The sequence below is a fragment of the Barbus barbus genome (genome assembly GCF_936440315.1).
Source record: "Barbus barbus genome assembly, chromosome: 13".
NCBI classification, from domain to species: Eukaryota; Metazoa; Chordata; class Actinopteri; order Cypriniformes; family Cyprinidae; genus Barbus; species Barbus barbus.
This window is the reverse complement of record NC_136741.1, coordinates 7,063,090-7,082,349: the sequence shown is the minus strand read 5'-3', so window position 1 is coordinate 7,082,349 and position 19,260 is coordinate 7,063,090. Positions and strand designations below refer to the sequence as shown.

The following is a 19,260-nucleotide window of genomic DNA, read 5'->3' as shown; positions in this document are numbered from 1 at the left end:
GGTTTTTGGTTTTTAAATGGCTGGTGGCTGCGACAGTGCAATGCAATCGTACGGTTTATTGTTTGCTTGTGGGTCTGAGAGAGGAATAGGGCAGGAGGATAAATTCACATCACTCAGCTTTCTGCTTCACTGAACTCCCATCTGTTATCACCACAGGGTAAGAAGATGGCAAAACAGACATTTCTTGGGATAGTGGCAAGAAAAGAGAGAAACTGAAGAGCCTGGTTGAGATGATTCAGTGCAAGCCATTATAACAATTTCTGCCATAATAATGGCTAAAGTATGTCTGAGTGGCGTCTTTGCATTGATTTCTTTGCATTGCATTGACTTTCTTGCAAATGTTTCGGTGTGAGATTATGAGTGTTTTAGCTGTTTTATCTCTAAGTGTCTGGCAAGCTTTCAGACCAGGACCAACAAACATCAGAATAGTTTCTATCTGCAGGTGACCTTTCATAACCACTCCAACAGCCATTAAAGCCATTACATTTTATACAGTTGTTACATGGCAATGTTGGCATGACAAATATTGTATTACATACTGCCAGTTTTGCACGGTTCTATGGAAGTCTGTTTCAGCCATGGAATAAAAAACTAAAAATGGTAACTTTAGAAATGTATTTTTCTCACAATTCTGAGGGGGAAAAAAAGCAGAATACTAAATTTACTTTAAACTTAAAATTGCAACAAAAAAGCAGATAATGTGGTAAAATTATATCAAAATATAAGATAAATGACAAAATCTGCAGATGTTAAAGCAAGAAGTGTTAAAATCATCCCCATTGCCTGTTTTTGCTCTTTAAAAACTATTTTGCTCTCTTTTGCATTTTTCTGTCTATTTTCTTCAATCTCTGGAGCCTGCAGATCCTACATCTCATTGCCTGCAATTTGTAATGACTAGAGCTCGCAATGTGTGACATAAGAAACCCAAGTGCAGCATTATGAGAACAAAACAGACAAAAGTAATAAAATAAATGACAATCTCAAAACTGAGAAAACTAAAACTCCCAATTGAGCTGTGCTGAGTTAAACTACAAGTCACATTCAGCATTTGACAAGAGACACATGAGGGCTGTTTAGATGAAATAACTAAACAAGGAACCTGGAAACAATCAGGGAGTAATCATAAACACAACTATGACAATACAATACAACTAAACTTTAAAATAAAGGTCCTGATATAAACAGAAAAATATGCGTGTGCCATTATTACACAATACTGCTGACTGTATTGCTGTGGATTTGAATGCTGACTTAACTAAAGAAGCGTGAAATACCACTTTTAAATATGGTATGTGTTTTTAAGTCTGTGTGTGTGTGTGTGTGTGTGTGTGTGTCTCACGTGCTCTGGGAGCAAGAAGCGTGGAGTCGAGGAGAACAATCAACACCTTTTTTTAATGGAGCAAAATCACAGGGAAACATGGATCACGGGGGTTAGACGAACAATACCGGACATAAGACACGGGGAAACACAAGACTTAAGAACACTTCCTTGGGGAAAGTATGGGCTCGATCAGGCACTTGAGGGCTCTCTGGAGGCACTTGCACTTGAGGGTGCTCTGGAGGCGCGGGCACTTGAGGGCGCTCTGGAGGCGCGGGCACTTGAGGGTGCTCTGGAGGCGCGGGCACTTGAGGGCGCTCTGGAGGCGCGGGCACTTGAGGGCGCTCTGGAGGCGCGGGCACTTGAGGGCGCTCTGGAGGCGCGGGCACTTGAGGGCGCTCTGGAGGCGCGGGCACTTGAGAGCGCCCTGGAGGCGCGGGCACTTGGGGGCGCTCTGGAAGCACAGACACTTGGGGGCGCTCTGGAAGCACGGACACTTGGGGGCGCTGCCATGGAGCGGGCTCTGGAGGGCGCTGCCGAGGAGCCGGTGTACCGACAAAACATGCTACCTATCAGATTGTGCTACCAATAATATATTTGCATTGTTTTAAGGGTAACGTTAGGTGTGGACGGGTAGGTTTAGGGTAGGGGTAGGTATGGACATTAAAAAAAGCCTCAAACCACATGAATAAGATGCTGGTAGCACAATCTGATAGGTAGCATTTTTCGCTATCGATTTGTGCTACCTATCTTTTTAATGGGAGGTAGCACAATCTGAGCGGGTAGCACAAATCGTCAGAACACCGGCACTGGAGGGCGGTCTGGGGATGCCTGCACGGCATAGCGCTTTCGAGGGGCTGGCACGGGAGCGTGCTCTGGACTTGAGTAGGCGGCGGCCGGCGGTGTTGCTTTCCCCGCGGATGGTGGGCTTGAGGGGACCGCAGACAGCGGGCTTGGGAGAGCTGCGGACGGCGGCGTAGAGTTCCCCGCGGATGGCGGGCTTGGGGAGGCTGAGAACGGCGGCGGACTTGGGAGAGCCACGGACGGCGGGCAGGAGAGAGCCGCGAACGGCGGCTGGCTTGGGATAGCCGCGGACGAAGGTGGGCTAGTTCTGGCTCGGGGCCGGACACACTCCAGACACCGGAGGATCCCTTCCCTCCATTTTAGTCCTGTGGTGTCTGGGAGGTCCACGGGGCGATGGTAGTTCACCCGTGCCAGAACATCGAGAGGATGGCAACGTCATCGAGAGCCGTCGCCGTCTATAGATACTCATGACTAAACAACCACTATGTAGAACAGGGCAGGACTGGGACAAAATTTCAGGCAAGGAAATCTCACACTCATCCAAGCCATCCCATACACCCACAACAAATTCTGAACCCTTTTCCCTTTTTTTAATTTTGTATGGCCATCACATTTAAAAAAAAAAGATTTAAAACCTTAGGCTGGGGCCATTTAAAATAACTGAAGGTTCTCTATTGAACTGCACCTGCTATTAGCATTTTCATTTTCCATTATATCTACATCTCACTTTGTGTGTGTTTACTTTTTTCACTAATTCTCTTGTACCTGTCACTTTTCCCATCAGCCATCTACTGTTATGAACAAAACTGTCACCTTGTTGCAAAACAACCACCTCATTGTATTCTGTTTGCAATAACATAACTTTATTTTAGTTCAGTTTAAAGTATCACATTATGACCATGTGTTGTTGTTCTATCTTATAATGACTTAAATACTATAGATTTAATGTAATTATACTCTTTAAATTGCCTAAATGTCAAAATTAGAACATTATTAATTACACCATGACAATATCTTTAAAGAAAAATCCTAATACTGTATATGTTATTGCAATATCATGAGTCATATTTTTCTCTTACCAAAATTATGATTTTGGTAAGAGAAACAGTAGAAGTTACAGTAGAAGTTTTATTTTTAATTTTATTTTTTAGATTGATTACAATCAAGAAGGAGGAAAAACACAGGACACATGCAAGGACACAAGTCTGACAGTGTGTGTGTGTCTGTGTGTGTGTGTGTGTGTGTGTGTTGTGTGTGTTTGTGTGTGTGAGAGAGTGTGAGTGTGTGTGTGAGAGAGAGAGAGAGAGAGAGAGAGAGAAGACACATTTCACACAGTAAACAGGATGTAAATTTTATTTAAAATGAATGAAAGAGTATTCTGATGACCTGTAGAAAACCTTTAATATAATTTTAATCTGTGAATCCTATAATGCTTAGTGGATAACTTTTCTGATGACATACACGCTTTCACTTCCTATGCACACACGCGGCCACACACACACACACACACACACACACACACACCAGTAATTCCGTACAGTAAAACACACTTTTACTTGATACTGCCCCTATAAAAGCAGATTAAACCATAATTTACCTTCTATAATTGTATATTGTGACATGATGTGGGTGTGGCAGACAAAAATGTGTTGGTAAAGCAGGTAAATCTTATTAAAAGCTAAGATAAACGACAAAAATCCATCTAGAACACTAGTATTGGGCACTACGAAGAGATTAAATTCTTAAAACATTTTCAGACATTCATAATGAGTTGGGTGTTTTTCAAAACTCATTTAAACAAACAGCACCGGCTAATGATAATGAAATGCTCTAGTAGAGCAGGAGAGAAATAGGTGTAATTATTTCACTTCCTGCTGTCGAAGCCTACATTAAGATAAGTGAAAATTAAATGCCAATATTTGAAGGAGGCATTCATCTAAGCTCTCGAAAAAGCTCAAATTGTTATCCCACGACTAGGATGCGATGTCCAAGGGATGACGCTTTTAAGCATTTTGTTTGTGATAATGGAATAAATAGGCACAGATATACCCCCACACAAACACACGTCAAAGGATCAAACCCCAAATACAAACTAATTCAAATGCAAAACAGCTAGCGCTGTGACTTTATCTTCATATTTTCCATGTTTCTTTCTTTCTTTTGAAAGGGTAACCCCACTGAGAATAGGTTTCACTCAGCTATTTATAGAAGACTATGATGAAAAGGCTCAGGGCAAAAAATATTTTCTTGCATCTCTATGTTCCACTAATACTGCTCCGATTGCACTAACCGCTATCTGACGAGAGACGTGATTGTGATCTGCCTTCCTGTGTGGCCCTATAAAGACCAGAGGCTTTGGTGTTTTATCACCCCCTGTCTCGTATCATTTCCCTGAAGCTCCACTCCCACTGCCAGAGACAGATACACGAAGGAAACAGGAAGACGAGCGAAGAAAACGGGACTGCAGCTAATGATCTTCCACAGAGTTTAAATGGCATCATTAGCAATGCAATGTGATGCAATTTTCTGACACCCTGCTGGCCGATTCCTCTGTGGAGAACAAATCGATTTAAACCTGACAGACTGAGGCTTTTTGTACCGAGCTGAGAGTTAGAGCCATAACAACTCAAGAAATAGATTGGAGTCGAGGTGTAATGTGTGCTGTCTGAATTCGACCAAGCTGCAATGGTAAAGTCAGCTGCAGCACGGTTATCATTCCAGCTGCCGCAAAGAGATAACTTCAACTTCACAAAACAGCTCGAAGTGCTGTTGCATTCAGTGATACATATTAAAAATTACTTTGTACAAAAAATGTAATAACATTCTGCATTTTGTCAAACTGATGAATATGGCAAAAGAATGAGTGTTGGCTCACACAGTTGTAATATTATTCTAATTTAAATGATTAAATATACTGTATTCATTTTACACGAGTGCAAAATGAATAGCTGTGGAGTGTAGGCCAGTGATAAAACAAAACAAAAACAACAAATCCAAATAAACTATATATTGACTTCTAAAGCCACCTTTTCCTACTGTATTTTAATTATCTTCATTGAGTATATTAATAATATGATTAATTTTATAAATAAATTATAATATCATGTAATTATTTCATTAAAAAATTCAATGCATACAAAATTCGATTTCAATTTATATATATTTTTTATGTATAACCGATACAGTACTGATTATCTGGTAACACTTTACAGTAAGGTTTACATTAGTTAACAATAAAAATACAGTTATTATACAGTTATTAATCTAAGTTAATGTTCTTTTCAACATTTACTAATATATTTTCACTATGTAATGTATTTACTAATATATATATAAAACCAAAAGTTGTATCTGTTAACATTAGTTAATGAACCTGACCTAACATGAAACAAACAGTTGTATTTATATTAGCAAACATTAACACAGATTAGATATTAGATATACTTTTTAAAATTATAAGTATGGTAAATAATAATAAGAGGAAAAACACATGAAGAAAATTAAATTGTATATCAGTCAGCAAAGCTCTAAACAAAATATCACAATCTATAAAGTGGTTTTGAGGAAAAAACATTTATAATGCTGTCTCAGATAAGATGCATTAAATGAAAAAAATGTCCATTATGAGTCATGCATTCGTAACGAGATCGGTTGTCTCTCTTTGTTGTAATGATTATCAGTCAGATGTGTTGTTAAATGACAAGCTGAGGCAGAAGAATGAGACAGAATCCTATTAGCAGACTGTTTTAATGGACTTCTTGTTTATGAGGTGTCTGATGCAAATGAAGAGAAGCTGTTAAATGAGGTTGCTCTAGGCGGATCTTTAGCGGGATCAGACAGGAGAGAGACTCATTATAAGACATTCTGTCTGATTTACCGCTGTCTGCCCATCGGCTAACACCAGCTCATCCCGTGTAAGGCTGATTATTTACATCTGTGTTATATATGTCTGCCCATGTGAATTTATGTGCAAGGATGACGGCTCATATGCACAAGTGCTGCTTGATTGGATGCTCTTTTTGGACACTATGTGAGGCCATTACAATCATGAGGATGTGATTATCACATAGTGCATTATGCATAGGTGGGCTGCATGAAATTAAAACACTGAAAGTATGCAGATATATGGTAGATTACACACCTTACACACGCTTCCTCTTGATTGATTGGTTACTCAAGCCATGTGACACAAATAGTTGATGCACTTCACAATGCCTCTGGAGGTGTGGTTTAGCAAAGGGGGGTGGGGGCACATGCAGCTCAATGTACCATTTAAGGAATAAATGAATTTTTTGTATTTTTACAGGTGTTTTACCCATATTTTGAATTATGCATTGCATTGTGTTGTATTTTAAGGTTGAAGGAAAAATGTATGGTAATTTTATGCTGGGAGATTATCAGTTTTTCTGCTTATTTCTTTTTTTACACCGTGTATAAGACTTTATTACAGGCAATAAATTATAAAATGCATGTTTAATATGTATACAAGATTATGAGATGCATTATGTGAATGCTTGGCTTAAGAGATGTGTCTTTATTCTAAATTTAAACAGAGTGTGTCTGAACCCCAAATGTTATCAGGAAGGCTATTCCAAAAAGCTCTACCTCCTTTAGTGGACTTTGCTATCCTACACTCTAAAAAATGCTGGGTTAAATACAACCCAGTGCTGGGTAAATATTGGACAGAACACATGCAGGGCTGTTTTCAACCAACAGTTGGGTTAAATGTTTAACCCAAGCTTCTAGACAGAAACCCAACCACATGGGTCTAAACAACCCAATCGCTGGGTTCGTCCAAATTTTACCCAGCGCTGGGTTGTATTTAACCCAGCATTTTTCTAGAGTGTAGGTACTACCAAAAATCCAGAGTTTTGCGACCTTAGGGAGCATGATGGATTGTAGCATGGTAGAAGACTAGGTACGCAGGAGCTAAACCATTAAGGGCCAGGTAAGTAATAATATTTTGTAACTGATAGGGAACTTAATAGGTAGCCAGTGCAGAGATTGTAAAATTGGGGTAATATGATAATATTTTCTTGACCTGGTAAGGACTCTAGCTGCTGCATTTTGGACTGTAGCTTGTTTATTGAAGATCCAGGACAACCACCTAGCAGTGGTTTGTTCGAGTGTAGCATTGGAGTGTAGCATTTTGCACATTGATTTTCTGACTCTTTCTCTCATATCATTTCAGTTACAGCTTCATTTATCATTAAAACTCTCAGCTGAGGTTTAATTAAGTCACACACACTTTTATTAACAAAGAGCAAAAAAATAGTGTGAGGTGCTAGAAATTGTACTCTACTTGATAATGGGAGAAGAGAAGGGAGAAGATCATTGTCATTCTTGGCCCAACCTATTGAGCACATTCAAAATGCTTTCTGCAGCTCATTTATAAACTTAAACTATGTACTCATTTTTATGTACTCATCAATTTTTTTTTTTATAAAATAAATATTTATTTAAAATAGCAGCTAATGATTAGCTGGCAATAATGCATTTACAGTACACATGTATGCTATATAATTAACATAAAGATGCACACACAGTTATCGTAATATTAGGCAACATGCAGCTCACTGTCTCTAGACCCATCCTCTACATAAGCACACACTCAACATAACAGACCCCCCATAAATTCAAACATAAACACTAACAGATCTCTTCCTATATTAATTTTGTGTAAAAAGACACAAAATAACACTTAATTTCAACATTTCCTCTCATACAGTCTGTATATGAAGAAAATTGATAAGAAATGGGTAATAATTGCTCTTGAAACTGAACAAAATAATTTCTCCATTCTCAAATATTTTGACATTTAAAAGTATTAGATATGCTTTTTAAATATTTTGACAAAAATATTAATTATATCTTAAGCATATAATTTTTCAAATTACTTTTTGTTTTGGTATGTGCAACTCAACCAATCACTTAAATTGTATGTATGTATGTTTTTATTTATTTATTTGAGAAAGAGATTTTGAGTCTTATCACATTTTAATGCATTAAACTAATTAATTAATAATGATTTCCTTGAACACGGGTAGATTAGTTATTGGGCTTCATTAACAGTCATTTAAAAAAATACAAACACATACACGAAGCCTACCTGCTGTGTGCTAAAAATAAAAATAGAACCAAACAGAAAAGGAATAGAAGAAATGATTACGGCTCTGTGGGCTATTGAATACACACAATTCATTTTCATGGCTTCAGATAATATATATATATTTTTTTTTACGCATTTAGCAGACACTTTTATCCAAAGTGACTTACATTGCATTCAAGTTACAGATTTTTACATTTTTATCAGCTCTTGCTTTCCCTGGGAATCGAATCCATGACCTTGGCGTTGCTAGCGCCATGCTCTACTATTTGAGCTACAGGAAAGCTGCATAAATATGCATTGCGTAACACACACAATCAGGATGACACCATTTCAGCAAGTAGGTTTGCCGGTTGTATCGGATGAGTGAATCAGGATGGATAGATGGACAAATCAAGAAAAATGTATCAACTGCACATTTTCCATCACATAAATATCATAGTCCCTCAGGATTAGGCTGTCAATAACTATTCCATTCCTTAAATGGCCCCTTTATATCACATACATTTCCTTTACGTATTTGCTTAAAAATGTAAACACATTAGTATTTCGGGACATAACCCATTGAACATTTGAGAGTGCAGTGCCTTGATAAACATATGCTTTTCTCTTGGAGCGGAAAGTTAAATTGATTCCAATTATGTTGTGGTTGACAACTGACAAATGGAATCCAGGTTTTGGAACATTCTGCCTGAATGGCACACATTATTGATTAGACACACAAGCAGAGACGGAGATTGTTTATTCTAGAAATTAACAGGTGTAGATGCACAGAGATCAAGACATCACACAGATGCAGGTGAAGGAAAATCACGCACTGATTGCACTGATTTACCAGTCAGTAAGTGTTGCTGCTAGATTGCATAATCTACCATCTGTTGATTGATTAGATGAACTATTTAAAAATGTTAACAACGGTAGGTCTCTAATAAGTGACAGTTTCTGGGCGGTCAGAGAGTCTGGGCTAACAATAGTTTGAGGAAAGCTGATGCTGTTTTTTACATTTTAGGTAAGGTCATGTTAACGTTTAATGTTTTATTTGTGTAACATTCATTCAAAAATTTGTTTTTTACATGAAATGCAACAGGAGATGTTAGGCAGGATAACAAAGCTGCTCTTTTCTATTGTATCCTGATAGTCCGATTTTCTTGTATGGAAAATATGGATGAATTTATTTATTTATTAGATTTTTCTGATTAATTACAAACTGTTTAGGTATAATGTGTTTAGGAACTTTAACAGCATATTTCTGTTGCCAATTTTTGTTGAAAGAAAACATTACGGTAACACTTTAGGGTGTCTTAACTAGTTGCTTATTAGCATGCATATTACTAGAATATTAGCCATTTATTAGTACAAATTAAGCACATATTAATGCCTTATTCTACATCCTTAATCGTACCCAATACCTAAACTTAACAACTCCCTTACTAACTATTAATAAGCAGCAAATTAGGAATTTATTGAGGGAAAAGTAGTAGTTAATAGTGAATAAGCGTTCCCTATTCTAAAGTGTTACCAACATGACTTCTTCATTTTTTTTCCCCCTTCATTTTATTTTTGTTGTCTCCTTTTTGATGTTGGCTAGTGGCATATAATTTATTAGACTGTGCATCTGCAGCTGAATCGTGCATTACACCTGGGTTTTTGTTCACTATATGCAAGCAAAATTTATGTTCCACATCTTTTTTGTCAAGGTCCATTTTGACCCTACAGCTTTATTCTGTTGAAAATGAGGAATAGTGGCAGGGATGTATCTGGTAAAGAGGAATTGTTGAGCAGGAAAGGAGCTCTCATTTTGTTAGTGTGTGATATAACGAGGCAATTTGAAGTTTGCAGAGGATTCGCTGTAGTTGTGTATCAGTGTAGATCATGTTATAGAGCAGCAATTTTCTATCTCTGCTCTCCGTTCCAGTGATATAACAAAATAAAATGCTTACAAATCCACCACACTCCTATACAATCAGCTGAAAATATATATTTTTTAAATATCTAATTTTGAGTTCCACAGAAGAAAAAAAGTCATACAAGTTCGGGAATAACTTGAAGGTGTGTACATGATACACACACACACACACACATATATATATATATATGCTATTTCCTGTGAAAGGGCAAGACTTACAATTCATTAACAATGTGCAGTACATGGGGAAAAACTGTGCTACAAACCAATGTGTTTATTATTTCTATAACCAATTAAAATATTATAACAACTAATGGTGGCGCCTGCTCTTAATAAGGTGTATAATAACCTACTTCTTATTGGTGGTGTATCAGCATGCTCCTGTTTAAATTGACATCTTTGACCTTTGCTTCTTACGTTTGCTTCTTGCTGCTTCTCACTGTTTACATCATGCCTGCTGCGTTTTTTAAGACGTGTCTTAGAAGCCCAATTTGACTTAATGGTTGCTGGGCTCTCCTTTTGTGTTTCCAGAGAAGAAACATGAGGTGTGCAAACGATGACAAAATTGAATGAGCTCTATTCAACAGTTGATTTTACACAGTCTCACTGATGGGTTTTTAGTGTGTGCGGTCCCTTTAAGGCAGAGAGCACGTCGTGCACTCCTTTGAAAAAAGCGGCGTTTTAAATGCCCGGTTGACGTCATTAAACTTTTTAAGCGGCTGGAGTGCGCGCGGAGGAAAGGCACACACGCGCGCGCTTTCCCAGCCACTCGCTGCAGATGCGACTGGACGGGCTCAGGTTTGCTGGGAATAACTACAAAATCAACATTCCTTGTAAGAGAACTTCCGTTTCTTTAAATGTAGCTATTCTTATTGCCGTAAATATATGGTTAATGTCGTGACCTTTTATTATAGGAATGTTTCAAAGATAAAAAGTAGTTTGCTTGAGTGTGAATCTGTTGCGTTCTGTGGTTTACGCGTTACATTTATTCTGTAACTATACTGCTATTTTACTTGTGAGATAGATAAAGGGAAACCATCAGCTTTTCCAATTTTGTTTTTGTGCTAAAATATTTTCATTTACAGTATAAGTAGAATATCAGGTGTATGCGCGTGTATATTTGATCGCCGTGTTAAAGTTAGGCTAGTTCTGTTCAGTTCACTCGGCTTAACTGTTCCGTGGTTTCAGCACTGTTCTGCTGTGCATTAGCCAAATGCATTGACCCAGAGCTCAGCCACCGACCCCGGCAGTGACACAGACAGAATAATGTTCATAATGATATTGCTGACTCCGTGTCCCTCGCCGTTTGCTGCCCTTGACAGAGGAAAACGAGAGAACAGCATAATGACATTCTGACATTCTCAGGCAAGCTGCTGTTGTTGTGCTTTAATAACTGAGGCTGCCAGACTCTTTCCACAGACTGTAAATCCTTTTGCCTCAGAATGATATCAGTCAAATGTGAACTTGCTGAATAGAAATGCACCTTTATGCTCCTCGTATGATTTAATTAAAATGAAATTTCATTTTTAAATCAGCTATGCTAACATTAAAAGAATACTTAATGCAAAATTAAAGTCTACCGATTTACAAACCAAACCCTATATATAACGGCTATATAAAGAGATGTTTTGAAAAATGCAAGGCAAGTTGCTTCTTTCCATACAACAAAAGCATTCCAGTGGCTCCCAATCTCCATAAAGCACAATAAAAGCATTTCATGATGTTTTATTAACAAAGTTCGGGAGGAGCACGTCAGATACTTAGCCTAATTAATCACAAGTGGCACGCAATCAAGTCAATCATCTCACGGATATAAATACAGCTGACATACCTCCACTCATTTGATGGTCTATCAGCATCCCTCCACCACCCTTTCTCCACCAATATCACTAAGTTCTCACCACACTATGGGGGGATACTCTGGGTTCGTGCCATTCCCGAGCTCAGAGCCCTTCCCCAGGACAGCACGCCAACTACGTACCATACTCGCCAAATACGCATTACGTAACTCGTGCTAAATATATGTAAGTGTGAACTCGTGAAATATAGTTCATGTGCAAAATTATAAGCCTTCTGAAGCCATGCCATACAGTAAATTTGTATGCAGAACAGATGGATAGTCCTAATTACCAGAAATCTATCCCTGCTACGTCTCTCAAATCTCATTTACACCTCCATATTTTTAAACCTTAAGATCAGTCAAGAGACATATTAATGACATTAACCATTTGACATTAATATTCACAATTTATGACGGCGTTCATGTTGATCCAGAGAGACATGCCACTAACTACTGAAGTTGCATTTCAAGCACATGATACTGTATGTTTATTTTATGCATTATATAAACTTATTTCATGTGCCATCAAAACTCCATCTGGGGGAAGTTCAGAGTATTGACAACATAAAAAGGTTAAACCTATATGCAATTCTAGGGAATACTTTTAGTGAATAACTTCTCCCTTTTCCCCACATAAATCTATAAGATATTATAATGGCTTCGGAACAGATGGAATGCAACTACTTTTATGGTACTGAGCTGGATAGCTACAGGTCACAGTTGTGTGTCATTTGCAGTTTGGAAAAGAAAATCGTGTGGGTTTTAAACACCGTAAGGCTGAATAAATTTAATTGTTCCTTTAATTTGCTAAGATTGTTCGTGAGGATGAATATATTTTTGTCATAATTCTTGAAGAGCCATGTGTCATTTACTTAGGCAAGACATTTACATGAGGCTTTGAATGTATTTTAATGGAATGATTAGCAGGACAAGGGAAAATCTTTTTTAAATAACACCGATCAACAGGTGTCCTTCAATCATTCAAACTGTAATTAAAACATCACAAATCGCATGATCTTCAGATTACACCAGTGTCTCACATTTCTTGAACATGAGATTATTTTATTCCAAGTTAGTAAAAAGCATGAGCCCTGCCAGAATCACATGCTGCAATGTCTGTTTCTGCAAAAAACGATGCTGTAATGTAATGACAACATGATCCACACCAAATATTTTGATAACTTTTCCATGTTTGGCAGGACTCTACTCATGATCATTGCTGTCAATAATGGATCGGACTTGCTTGATTTGATGATTTGACAGAATAAAACAGTCTTATCTTGAGTGGTCTGGTTCCAGTGCCGGTCTTGGGTTCTGTTCTTGTCTGGGTCATGTGGGATTGGGTTTTGTCATGGGGTTTGGACTCTAGAGGGGTTATAGATTGGAAGACAGGTGTGATGGCCTTCACAGAATGCTTTCCAAGTAGTAACTTGATTGCATTTGTCTTGGGAGAATTGATATGAACACTTGCTGCTGATTGCTTTCTGATGTTACAGGCCAAAATCACACATATTTTGCATATTCTAGTATAATTAGGAACCTCTTCAACCTCTACTCTTTTAGTAGTATGCAGTCAACAAATAAGGTACAGGAATAATTTGAGAAAGATGTTTCTATAAGTAAACTGTTTTATGTTGATTTTCCCTACAAAACACACCATGGTGCTATTTTTGTTTCCTGCACCTTTTTGAATCTTTAGCACCACAACAAAATGTTTTAATTTTATATTGTTGTTGTGAGTCTGACTCAGTCTGATAAATGTGATAAATGTGAAAAATGCCAAGACATTTTTTTCCCCTTGTGTTCTCTTCACAAATTCACAAACAGATGACTCGTAAGTTCTTTTAATGAATCAGTCAACTAGGCTTACGTACTCATGAGTTATGTGTTTGAATTGTTTTGACAAATCTTTCACTAAATGAACTGAACTAAACCATTCACTGAAGTCAGCACCATTACAAGCAAGTTTACATGCAACCAAATAATATGTTTATTGTCAGATTTATGGCTCAATCAGACTGAAAGCCTTCATGTAAACACCCCAATTAACCATATAAAGTTATCAAATAAAAATTAAAATATTACATGACAGACGAGGCATGCAGGGACTGTTCACCAAACCCTTATTATTTTTGCCCATTGTGTTTGGCAAAGCTACTGACTCAGATACAGTTCAGCTTTAATCAGTGATGGTGATTTATATGGGAGCTCTACAGCAAAACTTTACTGTGACAGTAAAAATTAGACAGCTTTTAACCATGCAGGCACACACTCATTCTGTTTTGATAAAGCACACGTCAAATAAGATGTAATTTGAATAGCAAATAAGATGCTATGTCTACAGAGATCCGATCCTCTGAATTGATCCTAGTTTTGGTTTGTTTTACTTTCACATTAGTGCACAAGGAAGTATTATTTATTGTGTTTGCCCGCAAGTTTTACCCTGACCAAATTAGCAACGTGTCCTTAGTTGCCTGATAGAAACCTCCTACCAAGGAATACTAATTTAGTAAAAGTTGAGTGTTATTTCCCTGGAAAGTATATCTTTTATCACCACACGTTTTGCAACTTGCATGCAAATTGAAAGTATGAAAATATTTCAAAAGATGCCACACAAATTCTATCTAAACAGATGTTTCTGACATTACGATCTGCAGAAGCATACAAATTACCGTACACATTTTAAACTCTGCTCTTGTTCTCCAGACATTGATCAGTAACTCAGAAAAATCTATCTGTCTCTTAGCTGTAATTGCCAACTACACTTTTGCATTCTTAAACAGCATTCGACATACGCACAATAGAAACGAACATGTACAACACAAAGACTGAATGCTGAGAGGGTCGATAGGCCTCCCATTCAATAATCACTCAACGGCGCCTGATGCTTCATTTCCTGTATGTGAATCAACATCTGACTGTGTGTCTTCGTGCTGTCTCTTCCTAATTAGATTTGAGTTTTTGAGCTTTAAATTGTAATTGACTGGAGCAGGTGCTGCATGAGTCTAATGGGTTGTCCATTTGATTTCACTGAAGCGTAAAAACCAATAGACTTCTGTTTTAACTGACAATGTGATTTTTGAGTGAAGCGACAGTTTTCAAGATTTTGTATGAGGAACAGGCCCATGCCTGATAATTTAGCATGCAAATCCTATGATCGTTTACAAATCTGCCCTCAGTCTGGTGCTGTATCGATCTAAAAATAAATGAGTAAACAAGTTATGACCAATTCTTCATTTTCATTTGCCTGTTTAATGCCATTTTGTTGTCAGGAATGTTAGTATTGATTCATCAGGGTAGTGCGATGTGACTCGTTTACTCCCACAGTCATTATAATAATAAAAGAAACCAAGCATGTGTGATTGTCATTATGAATGTGACTTAGAATTATATGTGTGAAGTGGGGTGGTGGGCAAACCTGTAGAAAAATATATAAATGGAAATGCAAAAATAATGTTTTAAAACAGGTTTCCAGAACACTTCCTCGTCTCTCATTGGCCGGACCAGCAAAAAGTCCCGCCCCAAACTAGCCATTGTTGCTGGTCAACCTACGAATACCCTATATAGTTAAGCTGGAATGGGAGAAAGTATTTTAACAGAGAAAAATACACATTTAAGCTTTAAAAGAGAGATCTAGGCCTATCTCAAATTGTTCTGATTTGTTTTGACTTCTTGACTATACTCATAAAATCATCCTTGAACTATAAAAGTCTAAAGAGGTTTTTTGAAACATTTTGTTGCAAACACCAAATACAGCCAAAATGAATACTAAAAATAAACATTTTAGATAAACACGCTTATGCTTACCACATATGGTGTCAAATCATATAGTCATCAGCTGTTGCCTCACAAAGGTTTCCTCACTCCGATAATGAAAATTGTGATAAAATCATCTGACACCCCTTCATTCATTACTGTATACGGTATTGACGGCAAGTGATTCTCATTGAAAGCAATGTGTTTACAGGTTGCATGATTTCAACTGCATCAAGTTTCCGAAAACTCTTTCTTTCTTTATTAAAAAAAACAAAACATTTTCCCGATAAGGTGACTTAGAATAGTTTGCAAGAGCTGATTATCAACACAGGGAAGCTATAAAAGTGGACTAGTGAGTAGATGAATTTATCTGTTCATTTATCTGAAGCTGGCTTTTTCAAGACATGTAAAAGTTTTTAAAACAATCACAAGTTGGTTTTACTGATGTATTTTGTAATGCATAGTTGTAGTATGATGTATAGTCGTAAAATAAAATGTGGAAATTTCTTGAGCTTGTGTCAACGACAGACCTTAATTCAGGCATTTAAATTAAAATAAAATAAAATTGGCTTCAAAATGATGGAACTGGAAGTGCTAAAATGCTAACTCGTTTGGGGTTTGGCCTGTAAAAGCGTAAATCGACGTAGGCTGATACAGAAGAGTGCATAATCACCAAAATGGCTACGCTGACGCAGAGGAGACGTTACTGTGCGTAATTGTTGAATAAAGTCGTTATTTTTATATTATTTCCGTACAAAAAGTATTCTCGATGCTTCATAACAGATTTCAACTCCAACATTTTCATTAAGTTTGCGGATGACACGACTGTGGTGGGTCTCATCAGCAACAGAGATGAGACAAACTACAGGAGCGAGGTGAGCCGCCTGGCCGGGTGGTGCAGTGACAACAATCTCTCTCTGAACGTGAAGAAGACGAAGGAGATTGTTGTTGACTTCAGGAGAGTACACACTCAGCATGCCCCTCTGACCATCAACGGTGCGACTGTGGAGAGAGTGAGCAGCACCAAGTTCCTGGGTGTGCACATCACTGAGGACCTCTCCTGGACTAACAACACTGTAGCACTGGCCAAGAAAGCACAGCAGCGTCTCTACTTCCTCCGCAAACTCAGAAGAGCCAGAGCCCCGGCCCCCATCATGTGCACCTTCTACAGAGGCACCATCGAGAGCATCCTGACTAGCTGCATCACTGTGTGGTATGGCGCTTGCAACGCATCCTGCCGCAAGTCACTTCAGCGCATAGTGAGAGCAGCTGAGAAGATCGTTGGTGTCTCTCTCCCCTCCCTCCAGGACATCTACAGCACCCGTCTCACCCGCAAAGCCCTCCGCATTGCAGGCGATCCCACCCGACACACAGCTTCTTCAGTCTGCTGCCATCAGGGAGGAGACTGCGGAGTCTCCAGGCGAGGACCAGCAGACTGAAGGACAGCTTCATACATCAGGCTGTCAGGAAGCTGAACTCCCTCCCGTCCTTGCCCCCCCTCCCCTCTTTCACCCCCATTTAACACAGCAACACACTAGGAACTCTGACTCTGTGACCCCCCCCCCCCCCCCCCCCCCCCCCCCCCCCCCCCCCACCGACCAACAACTGTAACCGGCACCTGTCACTTGTGCAGCATTGGCTGATCACTACCCATCCAACATTGACTGCAAATTACCTCTTCGGGTAGTCTGACAAAAACTATCCGAACAGTCTCTTCGACTTGTCACTTTAACAGACTGATAAGCTCTTCTTGCACTACACTCATAACAAAACAAAACATCTGCACAGTTTTGTTTTTGTTTTTGTACATTCAACTGGTTTGCACTCCATCTATTCTGCCATGTGCCTTATGCACTTTATCTATCTCTCTTGTTTTTATTTTCTACAATGTCCTCAGACTGATAAGCTCTTTTGCACTACAAATATATCTACACAGTGTTGTTTATTTAACTGGTTTTGCACTCTATCTGCCATGCGCCTTATGCCACTTTATCGATCTAATTCTTATTTTTTTCTACAATATCCTCATTTGTATAATTGTATAGTTGTGTACATATGTTTAAACTGTATTTATCTGTATCTGAACGTGTTTAATGTTAACTGTATGCACCAAGGGTCTGAGAGTAATGCAATTTCGATTCTCTGTATGTATGTACTGTACATGTGGAAGAATTGACAATAAAGCTGACTTGAACTTGAACTTGAACTAACGTTACGATTGAACCACTGATGGCAGATGGAGTATTTTGCGATGTGTTTCATACTTTACTGGACTAAATGACAGTATTAATTACTTGGCAGTCAATGGGACAGTCACAAACCTCCCGGTTTTCATCCAAAATATCTTAAATTATGTTCTGAAGTCGAACAAAGCTTTTACGGTTTGGAATGACATGGGGGTAAGTGATTAATGACAAAATTTTCATTTTGGGGTGGAGTATCCCTTTAACAAATATTACAGTGCTTTTTTATTATTTTGAAGATTGACAGCCCCAGTTCACATTTACTTTCCCTATGGAAAAGACTGGTCAGTTCATTCATTTTTGTGTTCCAAGTAAGAAAGAGAAAGTCATAAGGGTTTGGAATGATATGAAAAGCAGTAATGTGCGGGTGAACTAATCCATTTATTGTTTTCCTCATGCATTCATTTATATATTAATTTCTTTTTAGAAGCAGGCAGAGTCTCATAACATAAATCATTGTATTCACTCATCATTTTGGAATTGATTTTGGAGAGCACTACTGTGGTTTTTATGTACATGCTGATTAATTGCCTTGTTATGATCGTTTAGCTGAAGACACAGAGATGCTGTGAGGATTAGTTTAATTACTTGTATGAAAAAGTCATTTTGATGTGATTCACACATCTGAATGAGGGAAAAGAGACAGATTTCATTGCATCCCATTGTGCCTTAAGTGGTCTGAAGGACCTGCATCAGTCATTTTCCATCTTCAGTTTGCTGTTTCCTGTGACCGAACCCATGACCGATCACACTGGAGTGAACAGCTGATGTGGGCTGGATGATTTTATGCATTTATTCTTCAGGAGGTTGTGTTATGCCCCACCATGAATTTACTGTTGTTGTTGTTGTTTTTTTCAGCAGTAGATTTATAATATTGTGATTGTTTTCCAGAAATGTCCCCAGTTCTATCACAAGGCTGTCATTATAGCTCTATAATTCTGTCACAGACTATGTGAAAGTTAGTTATTAAAGCCTGGTGCTCATGGTCACAACAAAATATACATGATTTATATACTGCTATTCTCTTCAGTGCTAATAAAGCATTCTGACACTCATGAACCCTCATGAAATTGTTGCATTGGCCTTCTGATGCCTAAATGTTACCTGAATAAGCATTGTATATTATGCAGCTGTGTTATTTTTAAGAATGCTATGACCTTAATCTTGAAGAAAACATTTATTTTGTCTGTTTGTGTTAATGAACTAATTGTCCCCTCAATAAATTGGCAGAAATGTTTCTCCTCATTCAAAGCTTTGTTAATATAGCATTAGGATAGATTGAGAAGA

The 19,260-nt window shown here is 38.1% G+C and overlaps 1 protein-coding gene across 4 annotated transcripts in view; it reads left to right on the top strand.

The window, feature by feature from the left end:
- The first annotated feature begins 10,853 nt into the window (after nt 1-10,853).
- The window catches only part of LOC306879589 (PTB domain-containing engulfment adapter protein 1-like), a 46,434-nt gene continuing 38,027 nt past the window's right edge, over nt 10,854-19,260 (top strand). For 2 of the 4 annotated variants that reach the window (XM_079432645.1, XM_079432644.1), the window contains exon 1: nt 10,869-10,967. In XM_079432645.1, coding sequence (XP_079288771.1) covers nt 10,913-10,967 — 55 coding nt within the window. In that variant the 5' untranslated portion in view covers nt 10,869-10,912. Of the gene's footprint in view, nt 10,968-19,260 lie in introns of all 4 variants that reach the window. The other 2 variants (XM_079432646.1, XM_079432647.1) reach the window with 2 other exon arrangements.